The following is a 25,799-nucleotide window of genomic DNA, read 5'->3' on the forward strand; positions in this document are numbered from 1 at the left end:
GAATGGGAAGTAATGCAATAGGGAGACCGGGTAAATTTTATTAGTGATGATAAAGAATGGATTCATAAGTCTGGATGGAAATAGCAAGAAGCAGAGAGCTGCAAAGCTCATTGCTCTGAAAAATTATTCTCATCCTCTGACCTTTCAGACAGAGTGGGAAAGAAAGAGGAGCTCAATGTGTGTGAGGAAATATTCACATATAGACAATTGTATTGCTCAATAATAAAAGCGTCATAAGTTAAAACACAAGCAGAAACAAATACCATTATTTTAAATACAATTACCTTACAAAAAATAAAAACATATTTAGTAAATAAAGTAAGATAAATCACAGACGATTGTTCTGTATATTTCTTTTACTTTACAATGAAAAGAGCAACTTGAGGTATTTTTGAGTGGGTCCTCTGCAAACAGCATGAATTCGTTTTTCTCTGTAACTTTAGCTCACATTTTAAGACAGCTCCAGTTTTAAAATTAATTTAACATTTTCCACAAGAATTAGTTTGTTCTGTGCATCATAATGGGATTCCTCATTATTCTCCTACAAATAGTAATTGTTTAACACATTTTGGCAAATGATTAAGTAGCTGTCTACACTTTAAACAATTATGTCTTTTTGATCAAAATAGATTAGTTGCTTCACAGTTCAACAGTCTTCCAGTCCAAGGCATTTAGTAATTATTTTACTCTTCATATCATCACAGGCACATTCGTGCAGTTGTTTATGTCAAGCCTTCAACTGTTATGAATTCCACATGCATAGACATACATGTATTGCTTTTTTAAGTTTTACTACTTCATTTGTGAAACATGTAAAAAGTGGGAAGTGAATAGATTCTAAAGCAAAAGTTGGACTTCACTTCCAGTTTCCTAAATCAACCAATAACAAGCGCCTGCAGATGCAATTCAATGATTAGAGTGGCTATTGGCAAACGCATATACAGATCTTGACCACAACAGAATTGCGAGAATTTCTAAATTATGAGGGATCTGTGTTCGACAAGAGCAGCAGGAGGAAGAGGAGGAGGAGTAAGGACGCATGGCAGTGTACTGAGAGAGAGACAGCATAGCTTTTTTTTCTTTAGTTTTTGCTTCTGTTTTACAGTAAAAATGAAGGTAGGATGGTCCTTACTACAAACTACAAACAGTAATATATTATATTATTGAGACCAATTAGTCTACAAAAATATAATTAGCTGAGTTTTGAACGGTTCAGTCAGGTTCAGGAATGATTTTAAGTACATTAACAGCCTTGCCATAGATTTAATCTTGCAGCTGATCAAAAAATGTAATCACAAAGGAGTCACAACAAGAGTAGCAGCATGTGGTAACTGCATAATCACTTTTAGTTCATCTAAAAAAACTTTAAAACTGATTTTCAAAAAATGCCTTACAACTATGGAAAGCCTAACCTCCTGAATGAAAAGGACTTTTGAGAATTTTAAAAGGGAAACGAGCTTAAAAAGAAACAAAGATTACAAATACTAGATGATTTTGGATGGATCTACTTCATGTATGCATTAAAATACACCTGCACGTTTTACACTTGCACACACTTGCACACAGCGTCTCAGTGCATGCCCAGTCTGCTACAGAGCTTGTAGCTGGTATTTTACAACAATATGTCTCCATGTTTATCCGATGAAAGCAAATTAAAATTCCCTTACATCGTGGCAGCACGCCACTAGCTCCTTGATTCAATAAGACATTTCAAATGAGCTTAAAAGCATCATGGTGAAAAGTTAACAGTTATATTCTTTTTTTTTTTTTACATTTTTGGAACAGAATAATAGATCACAATGTCAGATTGTGCACTTTAGATTTTCTAGAAAAAACACAACTTGACAGTAGCCTTTCACTAAAAACTGAAATCAAATCCAGTCGTATTTACTTTACAATATTCAGCTACTGCGAGGGCTGCATTTCCCCACGGACATGAAAAATGCTTTGTGCATTAGAGTTATGTGTATGAGCTCTCTCCACCAAACTAAATGTCAATTTCTCCTGTTTCTTCGAGCACTCAGCTTCTCCAGCTGGTGTCTCTTAAATTTGGGTTACAACAAGGCCATGTTTTGGTGCGTGACTGTGAGTAGCTCTGCCACATGGCTGCAGTGGAAATCTGTGCACATAAGGACTTTTTTTTCTATTCTGTTTTTGTGTTTTAATTTTTACCATTAAATGAACGTTCATGGTTCATTTGACGGGGAGTAATCCACATTTTAGCAAGACCACACGAGAATCAAATATTGCACATAATTAATGTTTTTCAAATATGATATTTGTCAAAGGGTTATGGCACTCACGCCTACTTGGATCTCATCAGTGCTTTAAAGTAGCTCTGAAGTTTTGTAGTCGATGGTGAGTCATGCTTCAGCAGAGTTCAGACAGCAGCTTATTGATGTTGAGGCAGCCAGTGTCACTCACTGACTTCAACGGCCATGAGGAGAAAGCAAGGAGAACACCCACCCTAAACTATCCATTTCAAACATAATTGGGTTCTCATGGATGCAAATAAGCAGATTTTCGTAGAGCTTGACAAACAAATGGAGGTAGGATTTAATTACTCCCCTATCAATAAAGATAATTCATTTTCACCATTTTGAAGTTGGCCGTATTGAGCTTCTGCATTCCAAGCAGCAATTTTCAGGATGATACAGTATGTCTGTTTATGGTGAAACAGATATATGGGTCAACTTACCAAGGCCTCTCTTTGTCTATTGCCCATTTGGCAGCACAACAAATCCTAACACCTTGCTTTGCAGGTGGTGTGCCCATATGGCAGCAGCACATTGCTCCTGTGGGCCCCAGCGGTACAAGCCCCCAGCCAAGTCAGGCTCCAGCAGAGAGCCTCTTTCTCCTAAGTTCAAATTGTTTTGAGAAGAATGGGACTAGGCATCAATTTATGGTTTCAAGGCAAACAGAGGTTTGAACAAACCACAGAAATTGTCCACCATTCTTGCAATATCAGAAAGTGCTGTCTCCCTTAGGCTGCATACCGTGTTAAATACAACACGACCCTGCCTCCTGTTGGTAAGAGAAGTGAGTCAGCTGCGTATGATATCCCAAAGGAAGTAAACCCCTGAACCTTTCCCCCTCGAAATAGAAATAATTGCTGTATGGGAATTATTCGGGTACCAAAAACAACCACAGACTGAAGGGGGTATTGGTTGTTGGGGTAAACAGGTGTACATTTTTTTTTATTGTGAGACCAGCTACTGCAGTTGTTTCTCCTGTGGGACAACATAATTCAAATTCACATCATCAAGGTAGATCCACATCATGTTAAAGTGCTATAACAAGCCTTAGTCTAACTTTTCTTATTATTTCTACTCGAAGTGTTAGTAGTAGCAGTGTTGTATGTATGTAAATGTAGGGCACTTTCAAGTTTTGCTTAATTCATATTTTATGCTGCAGAAAAGTGGAGAGTGTGTCTCAAATTCCCTGTTGAGGTAAAAATGCAATAAAAGAAAATGTTATTAAACTCCTGTGGCACACATGTACGCGCGCGGAGAACATGCAAACTCCACTCAGAAAGGCACCCGGCCAACCCGTGGATTTGAACCAAGGACCTTCATGTGAGGCGACAGTGCTTACACACACACACACACACACACACACACACACTCACAATAAATGCTAAAATATGACAAATACTAATGTGCCCAATTTCTTCCACCTACATCCTTCAGTTATACAGTGTACTGTATATGTGCAGAACAAAGGCTCACATCGGCTCCAAACAGGACTGACAGTTTTCTGCATTAGTAAACATTGCTTGGAGACATGTTTATGGTCTTTATCGTCTCTGCATCACTGCCAAACTTTTCCATCTTGTCAAACAGCACACCTGCTATTGTCAGAGCAATGTTTAATAGAATTTGATGTTGTTGTAGATAAAATACGCTGGAGAATAAGGCAGAGGAAATAATGTGTTTAGTTAAGTTTGAGCACAGTCTATTAATAGAGGCATAGTAGTGAGTTCTAAAACCTGGAACTGAGTTGTTGGCATTTTGCATGCCCAGTTCCCTCATTATAAAGCCAGTGGGTTTTTGAATTGGTTTTGTGTTAGAAGTAATAAAGTCTGTGTTTAACCAAAGTCCAGAGATTTTAATATTCTGTCCTATGACAAAATATACATAAATATTACACTGGAGATTTTGTTAAGCTTGTATGTGTCTTAAAAAAAGTGGTTGCTAACAGGTGGGCAACTGAATCTGGGTTGTCTGAGACATTAAATATCACCGTGCTGATAAAACCTGTGCACAATTCTCACTCAGTCTTTACAACTTGTAGATTTTTCAAGATAAGGTCACGTTAATTGGGAAAGGGAAGATAGAAGCTTAGTGACGGTGACACTGAAGCCATGCAATCGTGGTGCAGTTCATTTATAGCCTAACAACACCTTTTAAGGCTTTAAGGCTTTAAAAGTCATACAAGTGGTGTTCAAATGTGAAGATTATCCTGCTAAATAAAAATATTTGTCGAGGGAACCAGAGTGATGCCAACGTCCAAGCTGACCAACAAAAATATTTCATCCCTGCAGCACTGTATACTGAAGTTGTTCATTTTAATTAAAATACCAGTACAGCTGCTTTAACATACATCTGTTTTAGTTTTCATAATTTGAGGTTTTGCCAGGATGATAGTGAAAATCACTATGTTCCAAAAAGTTTCACAATTTTGCTGAAGAAACTGTAGTGAGCCTGAATATGCGATGCAAAAAACATGATCATGTCATTTTATGCACATGGTTGAAAACTGCTATAGTTTTGGTGGAACTAATATAATAGGAGAAAATAATATTATCTATATACAGTACTACAATAGAAGTGGGACTATATCACACCACCTAAGCCCGGGTATTATTAAAATATTGGTGTGTCATACATGCTGCACTGCATTCATTTTTATTGGACTACCCTTTGTGTTGTTATAGTCCGCTGTGATGTATTGGGGGTTCTGGTAGACTAATGGAGTATATGGGCGACTCTGAGTAAACATCCTGCAGATGATAAAGCTTCTGCATCCAGCAGTGATCTATTCCTGGATAGGAACACATTCTGTTTCTACTGGGACAATGCACACACACACACACACACACACACATTTGCAATTACACGCTTAAACACGAACACACAATCACAAACACACACACACCCAGACAGGGATTGGCCGTGTTTGGCTGGGACTGCCAGCTGATACTGCAGGATGGGTGCGTTTGAGCGTGCTCTTGTATTTCTATGTTTGTGAGGGCCAGTCTGTTTTATCTCTCGGCAGTGAGGTTGTTTTTTTTACTCCTCACCTCTTAGTTTTAGGTTAGAATTACAGTAGGTTTTGGTTAATGTAGGGGTTTGGCACTGAGAAATGATTGGCCTCACACATATAGCATAATAATATGTATGTGCGCGTGCATGTGTTTGAGCTTTTGTTTCCTCGTTATATGGCATTTAGAGTGACTCCATGGCCAAGGGCTGTATTGGCCTAGATAGTGAAGGTGTGTGCTGCATAAGATGCATAGCTCAGTGAAAAGTAAAAATGGAGCACTGGTTTCTGGGGGAAAATAATTTAAATTTTAATGAAGACAGAAACTTTACACTCTAATGAGCAATGACTCTACGCAGTTGCAAAACATGTTGCTCGGCCAAGTCAGATTTAAGATACTGATTTTTGTGATAAGACGATTTTTTTCAAAGCTTTCTGACTTACAGAGAAGGGGGTTTTCAAGCAAGTTAAAGTAGGAACAGTAATGCAAATGTAAATTTCACGTTTCTCCCCTGTGCTCTAGTGTTGTTTGTAAGATTATTCCAAGTTGTCCATATTCTAAAATAAAGCAATGTTTCTGGCGCCGTCCTGTTAGTACGAATACTCTATGTATCCTAAAAAATGTAAAAAATTGTTGGAGAAATGTTCTTGAGCTCAATAGTACTATAGCGGATAAATGCTTTTTACATGAAAATTAAATTTGAAAATTCAAAGCTGTTTGAGGGGAATGTAGGTGTATTTCTGAAGGTGAGATATGATTTAGACGGGAAAGTGCAAACAGCCTGTCATTCCTATTAAATCAACATTCATATGTTTTGGTGTCAGTGTAGTAGCAATGGATTATCTCATTATTTTTATAACAGACAGCATGAAAATCATGAAGGTAAGTCCACAAAAAGGTTGTTAAAGTGCAGAGGTGTCAATGCCAGAGAAGTTGTGTGGCTAATGAATCTGACTTAATGTGGCACATCCCTAACTTAGGGGTTGAAATGCAGGCGAAATCACCGCTAGTTTAAATCCACCAGTATCCTGGGACACAGGTGAGCTTCCTCCAGGCTCCACAGGAAGTAAAAGGCATTGCTGTGTCTTTTACCAGGATGGAGGAGTTCAGTGACCAGGTGACATTACTGGAAATTTGAAGTCTGAGGAACTTGAAGCTAAACACATGCTCTGCTCCTCCAGAAGTCCAATTCATATAATAATGACATACTTTATTGATCCCCTTGGGGAAATTGTGGTTGAATAGTACAGGAACAGGGAATCAAACCACTGTACCTGGGGTTTTATTGAAATCTGCACTACCACCTGAGCTACAGCCGCCCCCTATAACTCCCCCTTAGAATCTATATCTAACTATATCTATGGATACAGGTAGACACTGAAATCTGTATAGTTCTTCAGACAAATGAAAGAGAGCTGAGGAGGTGCTGTAAGGTAATGTTGACATATAATCCTCCAGTGCATCCCAGGATACTGCTGACTTAAGTCTATAATACCACTAAAGTCCAGCCAGCGATCTCTGGCATTCATGCGTATCAAGGTCACATGACTACGGATCACAGTTTCAATCACATTCTGGCTGCAATAACTTTTAAGGAGTTGAGGCATCTCCTCTGAAGTATCTCACTTGCAAAAGTGGACACAGCAGTGGAACAAAACTACTAAGCTGCAAAACAGCAAACATGTCCTAAACAGTAAAGGTTAATTGCAACAGTAACAGTTTTAAAGTGGGATCCTGATGGGAGAAAAGAATTCAAAGCAACTTAAATTGAACATCCTCATTGTGCCATAACAGCAGAATTGTAGGGCACTCTCTCTTTTTCCAAAGGTAGCTCAGGACCTTTTACAAATACAAATATTATATATTACATATATATATACAGTATATATATATATAAACCCTCTCAGATAAAGAACCTCTTCCAAGAGGCACAAGCCCCTGTTAAATGCCAGCCATACTTTGCCTGTTTTTATTATCAATGGAAGGTGGTAAAGAGGCCAGGAACAGGAAGGTACTGAGAGATGTTGCGTTGTTAGTATTATAAACATGTTTAATTTAAAACATTATCCAATCTGGCAAAAGAAAGAGTAAGGAAGCAAGTTTAGTGTGTTTTAATTCAGTATGGATAATAATATGCAGATCCCCTGCATAGATACAGGTAATGTATTTATGCTCATGAAGACATGTTTAATTATAATATTAGAAAAGAGTCTTTCTGTTTAAAGGTAGGGTGCAACATGAGAAAATAGGCAATCATTCAAAACACAAGAGACTCGAACTCTCAAGACAGGTAATTGTATTATCTTTGTAAATGTTGTGTTCTTTCAATGTAGTTTTATATAAACTGTCTGAAATGATCAATGGCCCTACTTCACACTCCTGCTGTTTCTATAATTCATATTCCATTGGCGTCCTCAACCATTCATACGTCCTTTAATTGGGAAAGACTCTCAATTAGACAAACCTGGCATTTTAAATTTCACTTGTCCTGGAGAGAAAAGAGGAGTTTTATCAGTGACTCATACACCTGGGTAGAATCAAAATGTTAAACTGATTAAATCAAAGGATCAAATGAACTTTCCCAGAACAAATTGCCTGACAAGTTAAATTGTCCAGAGTGCAGCCACTGCTCATCTTCAGCAAAAAATCATCCACTGATTTCATTAAATAATTGGATCTAACGGCTACAGATTGTGAGGTACCACTGTCACAGAAAATAGTTTTTTACAGCAGCTCATACTGATTTATAGCAAGTTTTAAAAATGTAACCTATTTCCTGTTTCACATTTGCACCAATTTCAGGTTTCATATGAAAGTAATTTAATTCTAAATTATTTCTTACAATATCTTTATTCTTCTATTTCATTAGCATGTTACAGATTCATTTTTTTCAATAAAAACATTTTGATGGTTGCAATAATTTTGTATTTTAAAGATAAGTGGAGAAAAATGAAGAGCTCATTTCCTGTATTGTGAATTTTTAAAAAACAATACAGATTTCTGTAAGGAGATAAGGAGATGTCAGTTTTCTTTTTTACAGTAATAGTTCCAAGCTTTGTGGATTGATCGTTTGGACACTTATTCACTTTAGCTCAGAGCTGTATTGGCCTGATCATTATCTCTCCATTAGTAAGATCAATTCAGAGAAGGAAAGTGAATGTCGTAAACCAAGAGGTAGCATAATTACTACAGTAGCCTTGTTCTAACCCGTTTGTGTTTTACTGTCAGGAAAAGACTTTTTTTTAAAAAGCATTTACATACAGATAGTTTACCTGTGGGAAGACAATGGGATATAAGTTAGGACCAGTTAACACTAAGTAGTATGTGGCGCTGCTTATTGAATAAACTTGCATTATAAAACAGACATTACCAATATTTTCACACAAGAACAATTAAAAAAAAAAAAAAAGCTGCCACCTGTTTTATTAACACGGAAATCTGTCTTTGTGAAGTGGACTGCGGCCATGTAGCACAACAGTATCAGCTGTGAGTGATTATCATTCATTTTTCTGTTTCACCCTTGCACAATTCAAACCACCCATTTTAACAAGGGTAAGGAGTAACCGCAGACACACACACATACACAAACACACTAAAAAAGCTCGATTGCCATACTTACAAGTTGGCACTAGAAAGTAAGAAGTGCAGCATTAGCTCTGAGATGATCTCCCACCGAAGGGATAATTGCAAAACAATTTACAGATGATGAAAATAATATTGACTTTATAGTCAAGATACAATTCAGACAATAAATGCAGCAGGAAATAAAGGATGTGCAGTAATTTCCAGACTTCTAAAAGGAGAAGGTGAAGTGAGGGGATGGGGAATGCAGGATAGAGGGATGATGGAAGTGTATAATAGCAAATATAATTAATGTATCTATTGATAAAAGAGAGAAGAAAATCTACCCTCTAATGGTATGGGGCTTATTTAAAAGAATAACTCAACCTAAAATAATAATTCCCTCTAGTAATTAATCATATCAGTTCTAAACAGTTTCTCCAGAGTTTCAGAGAATTACTAAATGTGACAGCTCACCCCCACAACTCAGCTACAAAGTTGTTCAGGGTGAAGGAACAAAAATAGACAAAGAGTTCAGGACGGAAGGAGAGAGATGGGAGTGAAGGATTAGTTCTTTTTCTCTCACAGGCTGTTTGCGTCTGGGACTCATTCTTCCAGGAAGTGAAATCAAATCAGAAATCACTCAGTTGTCCAATATTGTGTTTTATTTCTATCTTGTGACAGAGCAGAGAAAGAGCACATGGCACAAAAACACAAAACGACAAAGTGAGAGAGAGAGAGAGAGTTTACAAGTCCCTCCACACACATCCACACAAAGTGACTCCGACATTTTGTTTCCAAAGACATCACTATTTGTCTTACTTACAGTGTACTCGTGTACAAAACAAACATCTGTATTTGTACTGTATTTTGGTGTGTTGAGAAAACATTTGAATTCAACATGTAAATGCTTTTTTTTTTTTTTTGACTAATTAAAATAGAGGATACAAAGCAATATTTCCCCTAAAGTACCTAGTTCCCTTTACCAATCAATATGATGATAAGAGGTACCTGCATTAGATTAAAACTCATGATTAAGACCCATCTCTTACAAAGAGTATGCAATTCATTTTATTTTTAATTATCTTTGTCTATGGAAAGAAATCACTGTGCCAGGAATTCCTATCCTTGACGTATACCAGTATGTGTGTGTTTGTTTCTTGTAAGCAACTTCTCTTCTCTGTGCTTCTCGGTGTGAAAGTCAAACATTGGCTGCCCGTCCCTCTCTCAGAGTTTGTGCTCTCCGTCTTCCCACCACCTGTCACCCTGTCTGTGTCAGTCTGTATGGGTAGTGTGCTGTAAACTGTTGGCCTGGTTTGTGAATAGATATGCGATGTTCGCAGTGATAGCACAGCATGCTTTCAAACTCATCCAATATCGCCACCAAACGGAATCACTCTGCGGAGGATTTCTGAAAGCTCTGTGTCAATTTCCTATCTTCTTCTGATGCTACCTATCGACATTATATTTAATACTGCAGGACAGCACCCTAATCTCACAGGAAGGAGGACGACGACAATGCAATGATGAGTTCGACAAACTGTAAATTGTCTGTGTATTAAAACTGACATTAAGAAAAATCAACTCAACAACTAAAGCAGCTAATAACAGATACACAGAGGATTGTTAAATCGTTTTTGACAAAAAGTAATAGCAAGTGGTTTTTATTTGTTGAGCTTTAAGTTGAGTCGATTTTTTACTTTGACATTTTACCATCAACCATGCAAATTTGGAAGCTGTCCTTTTGACTCCATAAATCTCTACGCAGAGACACATGCTGTCTCTAAAAGTTCATACTGTACCTCCAGAGCAGTATGTTAACTGATGGCTCATGTGATTCAGGAGTTAAGCTCCTTTTAATTCCTTTTTAATTAATTTTAATAATAAATATCTCGTCACAATCCCATTGAAGGATCAGGCACTAAAGCTTTAGAAGCAAAAGGAAAGACACAATAAAAAGGCATTCTACCTTTCAGATACATACTGTATGAAGTGTGGCCTTGCAGGAGTGAATGAACATTTGAAAGAGACAGATGTGTACGAGTGACATTAACGTGATAATGACTGGGATTTTTCACTTAGAAGCTAAATTTTGCTACCACTTTCTATGCATACTTTTGTCCAAAGTAGCGGACACACTAGTTTGTTGCTTCATTTGAGTACGTTGTCTTTCTTGTATTGTTCTTAATAATTCAACACTGTGCAGCCTGCCGTAGTCAATAGTCGATATTAGGGGGATAAACTGAAACATTTGTCACTCTGTTTATTGACTGAACAGTTACGGTTGAAATATGCAGATACTGACACTTTGTGCAACTGCAAGGTCGTAGCCTGAACAGGATGCACCAGCGTTTGAAGAGAGAGAGGCAATATTTAGGTGATTATGAGCTATTTATCTGAAAGCTGTCACCCCCCCATCAGCTGAGCATTAGAGTAAATAGGCTCCATTAATGTCTCTTGTTGACCAGATACTCTCAGGAAAAACAGACTGATATTGTTCGGTGAAATGAGTGCGATCAAGGTAATCACAGCTGCTTCCTTTTAATGTTCCACAACAACTCCCATGTCCAAATAGCCCATTAACAGTTTGAAATGAAATGATGCCATTATCGGTGAAAAAAGGAACGCTCTGCGCTTTTCTTTTGTTTTTATGTTTTTCTTTGTTTGTGTGTTTGTTTTTGTACTTTTTCATATGTTTATGGAAAAAGCAGAAATAGGTAAGAGTGTTTTTAATTGCACATATGAAGTTAAAAATTAAAAGTTATTACACGTTTTTCCTCAGCTGATCTTGTTCTTGCTCACACTGTTTGGGATCTGTAAAATGCAGCTTGGTTTTTCAAGTCTAAACAAGGGTGAAGCACGATGAATAGCTAATCAGTTTTTAGACACTTAAGGCAAATGTGCTTCGTCTATTAAAAACTCTGATAAGCCTAGGCCTTTTCATGGTCTTAGCTCAAAGAGAGAGCTGTGGCTGACTTCCAAGCCCTCTTAAGTGATGACTTGGAAGTGTGGAGGGGTCCCAAATGGGCATAATGTAGTCACACATATAATTTTTAGGGAATGCATGAAGTCATTAATGCAGTTTTTACCATTTTATAACATTTTATGAATATATAACATTTTAATGATGAGAAGAGAAAACTCAAACTAGAGTATTCTCAGTAATAAAGTAATACTGATCTTACAGAAATACATATTAAAATATGTTTTAGGTTAATTTAAGGTTCGAGGTAATTTAGAAAATGGGCTCAATAGTTTGTCACTATTAAATTTACTATAACGTTTTCAAGGAGACATTTCATTAATAAACAGATTTATATCGTGTGCTGTTTATGCTTAAAAAGGATATTTCCAGTACAGTATTTATTTCAGATTTTTTTTTAATTTGTTTTCTTAAATATTGACTGAAAACATTGAAATAATACCATAAACACTAGAAAAAGTCCTATTTACCAGAACTGGAAGACACTAACAACACCCTAGGAAACTCTCTCTGTGGAAACTAAGATGTTATAAATAACATCACAGACAACCTAGTTACAGAAATAAGTGAAAGTTTTCACGAGTTTCATATCGTGTAGGCCATAACTAGGCCACTTAATATATTTCAAAGGAAAATTTGAAACCCAACTGTAACATTAGTGTTCATCCCTCTCAACTTGTGTTTAGTTGTGCAGTGAATGTCATAAATGCCTGTTATCCGCATTTAGTTTTTATCTCTAGTGTTATCCTGAGATACTGTAATGAGCAGCCTGTAAATGTTAATGAAAGTACAGGTCTGGGTGAGAAAATGTTGATTGCAGTTGTTAAAGCAAACAATATTTCAAAAGGTTTAGGGTTTAAATTAACTGAAACTTGATAAAAATGTGCAAAACACAGAAAATAAAGGGACATAAAAGAATTGCTTAATATGCTGAACAATTTTTTGATACACTTTGGAATTCATCTTCCCCCTAATTACTGCAAACTGACCAGGCCCTGATGCAGCAAAGCAGGCCCGAATAATGATGTTTCCTCTACCATACTTACGTACATACGATTGGGATGATGTTTTCATGATCAGTGTTCTTTTTATGTGAAATGTAGTGCTGGGGGGGGTTTTCAAATACAGTAGTAGTACAGTAGTAGCCTGTTTTTGCCTGTTATGGTTAGCATGCTGTGCTGTGCAGAGCTATTCATGCAAGTGGATTAAACCCATGCAATGATGCAAAATAATTCAACCTCAAATGCATTAAAACTAGATTAACAAACAAGTAGTATAGGTAAAAGTAAAAAGGTGAAGTAAAATAATGAAGTACAGATACCTGAAAACTTTACCTGAGTGCAGTAAAAAAAGTGATTTTACTTTGTTACTTTCCATCTCAGCATATAACCAACCTTATCTTTAACACACTTCCCATCTTTCAGACAGTTTTCACAGGACGTAGAAGAAGTGGGCAAGTGAAGAGACCTGAGTGACACAGACTAGGGCTGAACTGTTAAAAACAGCTTGTGGGGGATCTCAGTCAGCAGTGGTGAGTATAGAACTAACTTGGAACTTACAGCATGAAGCAGATCTGCAGCAAACACCTTGGTACCAGATACCGCGGGACACCTTCAGAGGTATTTTTGAGTGAATGCCTCAGCAGGTTTGAAGCTGTTTTGGCAGCAGATGAAGGACCAACAGTATATTGGGCAGGGACGTTCACAATGTTGTGACTCAGTGTACACTGGAAGTAGGAGCCAGTAGAAGTTACTTCTACCAGAATCTTTACAGCTTTACTTTTATTCATGGAGAAATCAGTAAACAATTGGCTAAACAATCTGACAGAAGAAAACCTGACCATTTTAATTGTTGGCAGAGTGTGTCACTTCAGTGTGATACTGTGTTGTGAGCTGCATACCACTATATTGACATCAGGGGCACATCACTAATATTGATACCAAAAGAGTTTATAATTAGTCTCAATGTTCAGGGTTTAATACCTGTTTTCATCTTGTTTCATTTTGTCAGGGATAGTTTTATAAGCAATCTTTGTGGAGCACCTTGGTACAGAGGTTGGGGACCCTTTACTTTTTTATGTTCTCATTTGTTTTCTTGAGACGAAGGATGTCTGGAGGACACAGTTTCATGTATCTACTGTCTCAACAGTAGGCAAATCTTTGAATCAGCTTGTCCATTCTGCTTTGCACCTCCTAACACGCATCTGGATTTTGAACATCTTAAAAGTCACGTGATTGCGAACAAGTTATTGGTGGTAGATGGACAGAAGTGGACTTATTTTTGAGGCAAGAAACTCCATAACCTATACAATATTCATGGTGACAGCAGTAAGAGAAGACAAACCACAGAGACAAACATTAATCATTTAGGCTTCCCTACAACCACACTGTGCATTAGAGGACGAAGTGCACGTGACATTTTGCTTTGCCTGTTGTGTGTGTGTGTGTGTGTGTGTTTACAACAATCTGCTGAACATAAAGAGTTACAAGCACACACACACACGTACAACAACCAAACTAGGGTTTATCACTGCACAGCATGAGTTGTTTTTAGAAGAAGCAAAGGTGACTGACTGAGATCGTAAAAGTGAGAAACATAAATGATGTAAATGATCAAGGATAGAAATGACAGCAAAAGCCACAGAGGAAGTCAGAGAAACAACAACAACAGAAAGACAACGATAAAAAGGAGACAGAGGGAGGGGAGAGTCAAACAGATGTAGACAGAAACTGACATTTGACATTTAAAACATCTTTAATGAGTCACAGAAGCTTCATGTGACACGACAGGCAAGAGTGTGAAGTAAAAATAACCAAAAAACAACAGCTTAGATAAGGTAAAACATACAATCACTATGCAAAAGCAACATATCATGTGACCTTGCAGGATAAATGGTATATTGCAGACATTTTCAGGAGTGAAAATGAAAATGAAAAAATGAAAACAGTGACATTCAGAGGGCACAGCAGAGATACAATGCCGACTGATGTGACCAACTAGATCCTGGCTGGCAAAGACAGATGCCCAGAAATAGCAGCAGCCTCCGCCTCAGGTATGCCCAGCCCTGCCTGCTGTGACATTACCTGCCTACCAACACATAATCATGATGAATCACTTTGGGGTTTGCTGCCGACCGCTCACACCGCCAAACAGTGAGTGGCAATGGCAAACATCACCACACCATACCGCCTCTCCCTTTATCTTCCTTAATTTTCTGTCATCATGCTCTCATTTTTTCCATTCTTTTCCTTATCTCTGCCTCCCTCTTTCTTTCATTTTGCTTCTCCTCTGTCCTTGCCTTCTGTACCCTCACCACATTGTCTGTTTGCAAGCCGCCCTCCTCTAGCCCCTGATTCTCTTTCCTCTTTGTTGTGTTTCCTGATGTATTTCTGTCCGCCATATCGTCTTTCAACTTCAAGTGGGGCAGGCACCAAAGAAAGAAAGTGAAAGAGGTTCAACACATAGAAAGACACAGGAGGAGACTTGTATGTGCACAGGACAGTATAATGATGATGCCTGATGATAGTGAACTATTTATTGGGGTTTCAAAAAACACAACTGCAAATGATGTCAGGCTGTTGCAATATGAAAGCCATGACAAGCATGTCAAAGCATATTCACTGTGCTCTGTACGTCATGTAATAAGGTTCAACTCAACACCTCAGACTTCGATGGTTTGCTGAATAAACTGCAATTTTGAAGCAGCAAAAACATTTATGTGAAATTTCACACTGGTGAGAATATTTCCTTCATGGCATTTGTTTTCTATTTCATGTCTCAGCATAAAAGATTGGGTGTTGCACGAGAGGGAGAATTTGATATATTTGGAGTATTATGGTTAGACTTCCACAGTGTCATAAGTTAGGAGACTGTGGAGGGCATTTTCAGAATTTAATACTAAGCCAAGCCATATTACTCTCAGCAGTTTGTTTTAATCTACCACAGGGATCAAGGTGGAAAAGAAAACACTGTTTATCATCACTTTTCTCCTAAAATCAATATCTGACAACAGGAATGAATTACATATTCTGCAATAACAAAGAGGCTAGTATCACAGCCTCGTATTTTTTGTCATTTCTCAAAGACAAAGTCAAAGCAAGCCATAAGTAAAGACGGGTCTGCTCAATAAAATGAAACTAGTCAATAGAATTCCTGTAATAGCTGGAAAAATCCAGGATGGTGAATTCCTGTCATGACTTCTTGAGCAACTACCAGTGTTCCCTCTTCACTTTGCTCCTCTAGGCTACTGTCTAAATAAAGAAATGATGACTGAGAGGCAAACAGCACCTTAAGAGGTAAACAGTGTTGCTCTTTAATATTGTATGGCACCTCAGCCTCGTTACTACCAATGTGAGCAATTCTACAGTCTGTCATCCAAATGGGCAGAAAAAGGGAAGAGAGACTAAGGTCAAGGGGGTTAACAAGACGAGTAAGCTGGCCATCTTCTCCCTGATTTGTCTCATCCACAAGCATCTGTCTGATCCTTTGTGGAGCTGCCATCTTGGACCACTCCACTCACAGCTGATCCCTATTACTGGGGAGGACAGGAGGCTTATTACACAAGCTGAGGAGCTGCTAAGTGAATGTGTACATGTGTGTGTGCATAGATGCACACGAGGGAACAAAGGAGAAATGCAATGCAAGGGCCAGGGGGTAAAGCAACTGTGGTAGAGAAGTTGTGAAGAAGATAGCTATCACATTTATATTCAATAAAGACAAACAGACATCCCAGCCTAACTTGCAAGCGTCGAAGGATATCTTCATCTATCAAACTAGAGGCTGTGCAAATAATCCCCACTCCAATGAATTCCCATAATAAATTAATTTGAGTTATTACTGTATTTGTAATATTTAATGTTTGCTGTGTGAACATTTAGTGACAGGTGTAGCTGACAGTTCACTGTCTTGCTGCTTTTTAGCTCCTGGGCTTCCACCAAGTCAGACCTTTACATCTTCTGGTTATATAATAAGCAGCTTTAGTCCACATAATGTTTCATTAATTTTAGCACTACTTACTGTAATTATGAGACCTGTTTAGACAGTTCAGCAAACGTAGCCAATGAGCTTAGCTTTTAGTCTCTATAAAGATTGGTGCACATCAGTCCATAGGGTGAGCATCTATCAGGCTAAGAAGATGCTGCTATCCATAGTGAGTTACATTCAGCCTTGCTACATCCATTTAATATATTTTCCACATGCTTCCATAGCTGCCAACAGGAGCACTTTCCTTTCTTATGATAACAACTCAGAACACTTTTCTGACCAATTATTTTGAATAAAGTATCATGGTAGATGCAGTCGCACAGGTAGAGAGGAGAGAAGGGGATGTGAAAGGATTGATGATGTGTTTTAATGCTAATATATCCCAAACCAATACATCAGCAGTGTGATTACTCTTCTCTTATTCACTTCCACTCTCTTTCAATCTGGTTATTTCATCTGTGACTTCTCCTTTCCTCTACCCCTCCTCACTCTCCACACAACTGCCTCTGGTGCTCTGGCTTTGCGTTGCAAAAATACTCACTAAATTTCTATCACCCGGGTCATGTAATAAAGTGTAATCACGGGTTCAAAACACCACCAATCCAAGCGATAAAGGTGAAGGATAACAGATATTCAGCACAGTGTTACTGGCTTATAAATGGTATATTTATCTTGCAATGTGCTCCACTTCAACCTACTGCTTTAGAAATGTACATGAACATATAGGAACGCAGTTGATGTTGATTGGGGTTCCCTGAGATGGTAAAATAAAAGCTTTAAACTTTTTATTGGCTGTAGAACTGAATTTACATTTCTGTGACTGACGATGTTACCTGTATGCTCAGATATGAAGAACCCTGACTGTTTCAACTCTTTTATTTTATTTTCAATCAACCAACAACAACAATTTCAGTCAACATACATTTTTTTTACTTCACTCTGATGTGCTACTATATTTGCATTGTCTTTTCATGTCAACGCAAAGCTACTGTCCACTTGTATGGAAAACTGACTTCAATTTTAGAGAAAAGGTGCAACAGCCAAATGAGAAATCCAAACACAAAGCTTTGGCATTTTAACAGAAATGTAACAGTTCAGTCATGGGTTAATTATGACAGGTAGACTGAGGAGGATATTCTTACTTTCAATATGTCTTCTTGCCAGGCTTTTTGTTTGCGAGACTGTAATTTCTTTGATCTCACTGCCTCTCTCACCCTCGCTTATTTAACATAGAGAAGGAGGCCATTTTACTGTCTCACAAAAACATAATACAAATGTATTCATCTGCAGCCTCTGTCACAGTAAACAGAGCAGACTGTTTGAGAGACAGACCGGCAGAGAGATGAGGGACACATTTCTTAATTTATTGTCATTTACTTAGTCTGTTCAAAAGTCTGTTGAGAATCCAATACAACACACATTATATGAGAAAAACAAGTCCTCATATTATATTTGAGGCATGTTAAGAAGCATAAGAAGAAAGGAATATCAATTAAACCAACTAACACAAACACACACAAACATTGCATCCTCTCACCATACAAAGAAGTGTGAACACTATGTGATATCAACTGCAAATAACTTCCCATTCTCAGTCCTTCGTTGCCAACTTGCAGGAACGACAATGAAGTCACTGTCAGACGTGGATGTTGTTGGTGTGAGATTTTGTGCATAAGAATGCAAAAATGGCCAGCCGAGCTTTTGCTGATGGAAGACGTAGAAGGTGTTTTATTTTGCCACTAAGATGACAAACATCAATCGATTAACAATAATGAGACCAAAAAAGGGGTAAACACCATTATCAGACTGTGCAAAAACAATGCTGAACCTGCAGAAAGATTAATAGGATTTTTTGCTGACAGAGAACAGAGTTGTAATAGCAAAAGCTGTGGACCATGAATAGAATAAACACAAAATGTCTATACAGTAGAGTAAGTAAAAATTAAAACTCATCTATTGTGACATAGGCTTGATGGGAAATGTTGCTATGCTGACACAAGACTGGAGGTGGTAAAATACTGCTCATTGTTTAGGAACAAAGAGGTAACACTAGACAAAGAGAAGAGGAAAGCAGGGAGTTTGTGTGTTAAAAAGCTTGATAGGGATCGAGCAGCAGCATGAACTCAGCAGTCAGGTTTTGGTTTAAAGGTCGAATGAGAAGAGAGGAAGAATGCGCATAAGAGGAGGAGCAAATGAGTCTGAGGACAACAACAGATCATACATCAAAAACACTGCAAATGGAATAAGACAAAAGCAAAGCCGGGAGTAAATTACAAATTGGGAATTGAGGTTCTCTTGTGACACATCTGAATTTATGATCAGAGAAACATGGTGCGGTAGGTGACTCACAATCACATTACTGGCTTCATGGGAATACAGTGTAAATGGCCTCATCAACCCTATGCTCACAGTTCCTCTTTCAGATGGACTCACACAAGAAATTAAACTCTTCCTGTAGAAAGTAAATGGTGGCTCGGATATGTTAGTATTTGCTAAGCAACAGCCATATACAATTCAACATGGCAACATGTTTTGATTGCATGGTAAAAACACTTGTTTAAGGACATATTACTGTGGTCAGACTATCATCTGCAACGGCCAAATTAAATAAACTCAAATTATGTATTAAAATTAGGAATTGTCTTTTAACGTGTCTCTTTTTAACTGTGCAAGAGCAAGGATAGAAAAAAGTTAGCAGAAAAAAGAACACTATAAAGATAAAAGAGGAACGTGTGGCCTCCCCTTACACTTCCTGAATGTCCAGAATGGAAGAAACTGAAAATAAAGGGTTACTAGTAGGTATGTTAGTTCATGATATGTTGCTAAGATGGATTTTGCAAAAACAATTCATTATACACTAAGAGATATGATATACAAATAGGATAAACACACAAACATCCATTTGCATGCAGCAATGTGACATTAAAAGTTACACAGTTACACTACAGCATTTAAATGATTTATTAATGCACCCCTACGGGAAACAGAGTAAAGAAGGCGGGTGGATGGAGAGCAAAGGAAAGGACAAAGGAGAAAACGTGAAGGGCAATGACACAGGTGAAGACATGCGCTCTGTAGTGAGGTGAGGCGATAGACTGGCAGCTTTACAAAAGAAGAAGAAGATGAAAATATGGAAGTGATCTGAGAGGAGAAAAAGCAATATTTGCACATCCAAACCACATATCTTATGTGTGTCTGCCAGGAGGGGAAAAGAATACAGAGGCAAAGTCAATGACACAGACAGAGACAGGTGGGGGGGTAGATAGAGAGTCACAGAAGAAGAAACAGGAAGATAGACAGAGAAACAGAGATAACTCTACTGACTGATGACTCATGAAAATTAAAACCTTTTTTCTAGAGGACATGCTTTCATTTTCCCTCCCCACTGTGCTCAGTTTCCTCCTGAGCAGTAGCTTGTAGCTTCAGGTACAGCAGGTGCATGAGTCAGTGCATGCATGCAGAGGAGAGTGCAAACATACCACACAAACTTTCTGTTCTTACACACACACACACACACACACACACACACACACACACACACACACACACACAGTGTTGTTGCTGACTATCTCAAGGTATTCTCATATTGTCCTAAAAATGATTTATTTTTCAGTCACACACTGAGCCTAATGTTCAGCCTTGCAGGCAAAGTATTAAAAAACTTAAAAGAATTTTCTTTGGCATCACTGCCACAGCACCTGTGATGTTGCACTATGTAGTTCCACTTTGTAGCCAACCTCTTTTCACACAAACCTGTGGTTGTAAAACATCTTCCAGAAACCTATCTCAAAATGGAAAATACATGGCTCTTTCATGGTTACTATGGGAGAGAATCAGAAGCAATAAAAAATCAAATATAAAGCCATTTCAAAGCATATAGTCAGCCTTTGGACTGACTATACAAGAGACCCACACAGGACAACTTGAAAGGAGATCAAGGAGATGACTCAATCGAGTTTGCGGTAACATGAAAAGAGCTTTGTGTGTGTGTGTGTGTGTGTGTGTGTGTGTGTGTGTGTGTGTGTGTGTGTGTGTGTGTGTGTGTCTGTGGGGGTGTGCATGTGTGCTTTTCTGCATGTATTTCTTACATTGTATTTGGATGGACTTGAACACACACTACAACGTTAACACATTTTATTAGCTGTACAAATACACAGCAGGCTAATAGGTTTGTATTGGAATTATAATTAAAACAGTGTGCAGTGGCGCATGCCTTCATAACTTAAGGCTTTATCATGAGTCACAACAGACTGCGGTTTAGTCTTTAGTTTAATAAAGGATGGCTAGGTCTGTGTATGTAAAGACAATAGATAACACTTCATGACACCAGCTTATGGGACAAAGCCAAGGTACAGCACCGCACAGTCTTTAAGCCACTGTTGAACACTGCTCTCTTCAACTGAACTCTGACTGAGCAAAAGACATTTTCCAAATTGCTAGGTTTGCATACTTTGCACTAAAGGATAAAAAAATTTCTCACTTCAAGGACAAACTTTCCACTAACACAAAACCTCCAACGGAGTTCAGAGGCACTCAACCTCCTCCTTGTCTGCCCTAGGATCTGTTCTTGCTGCCAAGACTAAGGCTATTTTTCCATTTTTACTTTAATGCCAGTGAGGACAAATAGGATGAATTTAAACAACTGAATCATTGACCCTCGTGGTAAAAAACTGATTTTACTTAGAAAGAAAGACCTTTAACAGAAGGTATTTAAACTCATGGTTTGATATAAAATGTTTAAATTCATATATATATAATAATAAGAAACTGATTATGTTTCAATTATCATCAGAAAACATTTAATTTAACTTGTTTTATTTTTTGTCTTAGCCTAGAGGCACAAAAAAGTATTTTTGATATTGCCTGTCTTATTTATATTTCAATATAAATACATGTGCCAAATTTAGCTGAAATGTTGATGTTCAGTCTTATTCTGCTATCAGAGATTGTGTTAAATAGAACAGCTATGCAGGCCGGACTACAAACACAAACACACTTATATGTAAAACCACTCTTCACAGTTTTTATTCTGGTACTCTGCACACATGTCCAAAATGTTTGCCTGCCTCTTTCCTCTCCCATCTCCCATCAATCTCACTCTTTGCCTCTTCTATAGCTTTGTCTCACTCATTTACTGACAACACGCCACCTGGCAAAGCTCCAAGGGGAAAACGTGTGTGTCTTTATTAAGAAATAAAGTGTTTACTCAGACAGTTTCAGAGTACAATGCATTAATGAGAGAGAGGGAAGGTATGAGTATGTGAGGGGGTCTCTCAGAAGTCAGCACTGTCTGCAATGTTTATCCACCACATATTGAGCAGTCCTGACCAGAAAGCCCCACTGGGGCCATTGGACCAGCTGGTGTAATACTGGCGTAGGCACAGCCCTAAACACAAACATCTTTCTCCTTCACACACAACACACTCATTCTCTCATCACCACACATACATCATCCTATGGCAGCCCCCTCATTTCACTCCTCTCCTCCACCTTTCGCTTCATCAGACATATTATAATTAGCCGTGCTGAGTAATTAACATCCAAATTAGGACATTCATTTGCATATCTCATCTCATTTGCAAATACCTCCAGTATACATGCATACACACCAGACATTCCTCCACACACTTAGAAACTTTACAAATCCTTGTGCTTTGCAGAGCACAAGGATTTTTTTAATAATACAATGGCTTGCCACCACAACCCATGCAAATGCATTTTTACAAAAAACAAACACATCTTTTAAGCTATTTGAAAATGAAATCTGAACCAGACAGTAGGGAGGTGAAGGAAATGCAGCCAGGTTATGGGAAAGTGAAGGGATATACTGTAAATGGGATCGAGGAGACTGGAAATGTGACAAAACAAACCAAAAAGATCCACACAATTAATTCATCTCACTTAAGCCCATATAACTTTGGATTTGAATCATGGCGGCGGAGAAACAGAGCAGCAGCAGATATCAAAATGAAGGCAAACACTTCTCTCTGTGACATTTGCCCTCTGAATGGCATCAACTCAACAGAGCAGAGAAGCAACGAGTGATGCAGAGTCAAAGAAAGAAAGAGAGAGAGAGAGAGAGACGGAGAAAAACACAAGTGACAAAGCAAAGGAAAGAAAGGGTGATAGAAATGGCATGAATTACAGTAAGGAGAAAAAGAGCGACAGGACGGGAAGAGCAGTTCCCGCCAGACATTGTTTCACCAGTCATTGCACAGAAGAGGAAAACCTGAGTTATGCTTCTGCGTTCCACATCGCTTTCACAATTTATGTTCCAACAAGGATAATGCAGCTCGACGGCTCTGTTGAAAAGACACTCATAAATCTGACCTTGTTTTGAGTTTTTTTTCCTCCTCTCTTTCCTTTTCTTTCAGTGTCCCTCTGATCCTCTCAGTCTGTGTTCCTCGGCATTGATCTGCTCTAGTCTTTCTCCCCAAGTTCTTAAATAAAGGCATTGAGCAACAGTTTTTTTTTTTTCAGATTCTCTATTCTGCTGAGCTCACAAAGCTTGTAAATACAAACATACACAAAAACAATTTCTGTGTCCCTCTTATACAGCAAGCAACTATCTATCCAGCACACAGAGACCTTGATCTATTCCTTTTCAAATGTTATATGAGTAAAATTACTCTACAATACCAAGTCTTGTCAAATCTTACGAAATTACATTGATTTATTTTACTGAGCTGAGCGTGATTCAAACATTTGATAGAAGAAATTTGACCTGTGCATTGCACAGCCAAAGACAACTGGATATTTATTTTTACATACGGCAAATTCAAAAATGACATTTGAAAATTTCTGACTGAAGTCTCTGCAGGAAACAGAATCTTGTCTAAATTTAATCTAGATCTGGTTAGTCTTCATTCTGGCTCCCGGCCAAATGGAGGTCTTACACAAACAGGGAAAATAATGATAATATTTGGTTGAGCACAGACAGCCAGTTAGCTCAGTGACCTCCAGGGACCCAATTAATACCACTGTAAACCACCTATGTGTGTTTGTGTGTGTGTGTGTGTGTGTGTGTGTGTGTAAGGCAAGAGAAGAGAGAAAACAGATAGACGGAGAGAGATGTAAGGGTATCACAGCATCAGGATGTGATTGAAGGCAAAGCCCTGACCATGGCTGCTCTCCCCAGGTACTCATCGATTATCATAGACAGAAATCATCTTCAGATCACTGAAGAACCAGCCGATCACGGCCAGCAACTTAACCACTGAGCCCCTCAATGAACGTGGTGTCAATCGAAGCAACTTGGGCACGTAAGGTTGGATCCAAGACATAACAATACGTGCAGAAGGGTTTCCCAGAAACCTCTAAGGCTGAAATAAATAAACCTGTTTAGCTCAGTATTTTTATAGCCTGATAATTAAATGCAACCATGTTGAGTTATGTCTGTCATCAGAGCTTCAATGATTGCTCACTTAAATAAACCAATCAAACAAAAGAGAAAAAACTTATAGCGTGATATTAGTCATTTAAGAGATTTCCCAAACTAAATTAAAAAAGGTAATAATAGAAAATATATTTAAGTTTTTAAACTGTACGTTTAAATGTTATTTTGCATTGTTTTCTGTCATTCTATTCTTGAAGCCAATTTTAACAACTTTATTTGCCCCAAATGACAACATTTGTGCAGCATTTGAACAACACAAGAAAAAAAAACAAATAAACAAATAATAAAAAAACAAAACATCAAAACCACTTTACTGCCACCCGTCGCGGAATGCGCATGCGCCAATGAAACAATTCTCACTTTAACTGATTAATGGATAATAAAAATATTTTATAAGTTGCATGTCTAATGTCTTTATTGGTTATTGTTAATTACCAACATTATATCACAGTAAGATTAACTAAGAATACAACAAAGGTGTAACCTCCCACCAGACTGAACACCTGTATGGTTAATTGCGCTGAACCTGGACTAAATGTGACTTTAAAAAAAAATGACTATAAAAACATTAAGCTGCTGAACTTGACCAAAGAAACAAAAATAAATAAATCCTAACTGGCCATTAAGTTGTGGGACGGACTCCTCTCCTCGCTAAGTTGTGCAACTCAAACGCGAACAATTCAGTTGTTCGTCTGTTTCTCCGGCTTCTTTCCTCTTTTTTACGGACCTACCTTTGCCTCCGTCGGCGCAGGAGTGGCCCAACATAAGCCACAGCAGCAAAGAAGGGACTCCGAGTGCCTGCATGGTTGTCGATCTGTGAGCTGATGTGTCCTCGTCCTCTCCTCTCCTCAAATCCTGGATCTCCTCCAAAGCGCGATGAGCTTCTCCACTGGCCGGGCTCGGTGTGGTCGAGAGACTACAGCTGAGCACTGACGGCAAAGAGAGAGAGAGAGAGAGAGGGGCTGACGTCCAAACAGCGTCAATAAACAACGTTTTCCGGGTTTCGCTTTTCAAAATGAAACACAGTTGAGGATTCATGTGGGTTGATGTCAAAGGAGCAGACCGCAAAAGGCGGCACTGGCTTAGGATGGTTTCTCAAAAACATGTTCTCCACCCGCTGTTTCTTATGAATGCTAATAAAAATACGATTTTCCCAAGCTTGGAAATGTGGACACTTATAGATTGAAGAGCAAAAATGACGTTTTCGGACATAATGCGACACACTTGACGTAATAAGAGAGGAAAAAAACACATGATGGAGAGGACGGGATACAGAAAAGGACAGCTGCACCCAACAACTGACTGCTAGTAATTCCTCTACAGCTACAGTTATACAGCAAATTCAATAAAACCCAAACTATGACAGGTCACCTGAGACTTACTGCATATTGCCCAGAATTAAGCAATGTCTAATTTATAACAGGACTGTGGAAATCATAATAGTATGAACACACAGAGGATTTCAAGTACCACATCTAAGATTTTCCCAACATTTGGCTTGTGACCTCTTAGGACAAAACAATGGGGCCAAACATTATCTTAAATCTTCTATCTTGGACCAAAAAGTGTTTTTTCTTAATGCGTTTTATGATTTCCTATAGGTAGATAGTTAG

General features: G+C 38.2%; 1 protein-coding gene across 1 annotated transcript in view; it reads right to left on the reverse strand.

Moving 5' to 3' along the window:
- clstn2 (calsyntenin 2) overlaps positions 1 to 25,023 on the reverse strand; it is a 112,545-nt gene extending 87,522 nt beyond the window's left edge. Inside the window, exon 1 of the mRNA XM_026373798.1 lies at positions 24,918 to 25,023. Coding sequence (XP_026229583.1) covers positions 24,918 to 24,990 — 73 coding nt within the window. The 5' untranslated portion in view covers positions 24,991 to 25,023. The remainder of the gene's footprint in view (positions 1 to 24,917) is intronic.
- Positions 25,024 to 25,799: the final 776 nt, after the last annotated feature.

Source organism: Anabas testudineus, chromosome 17 (assembly GCF_900324465.2).
Source record: "Anabas testudineus chromosome 17, fAnaTes1.2, whole genome shotgun sequence".
Lineage (NCBI taxonomy): Eukaryota > Metazoa > Chordata > Actinopteri > Anabantiformes > Anabantidae > Anabas > Anabas testudineus.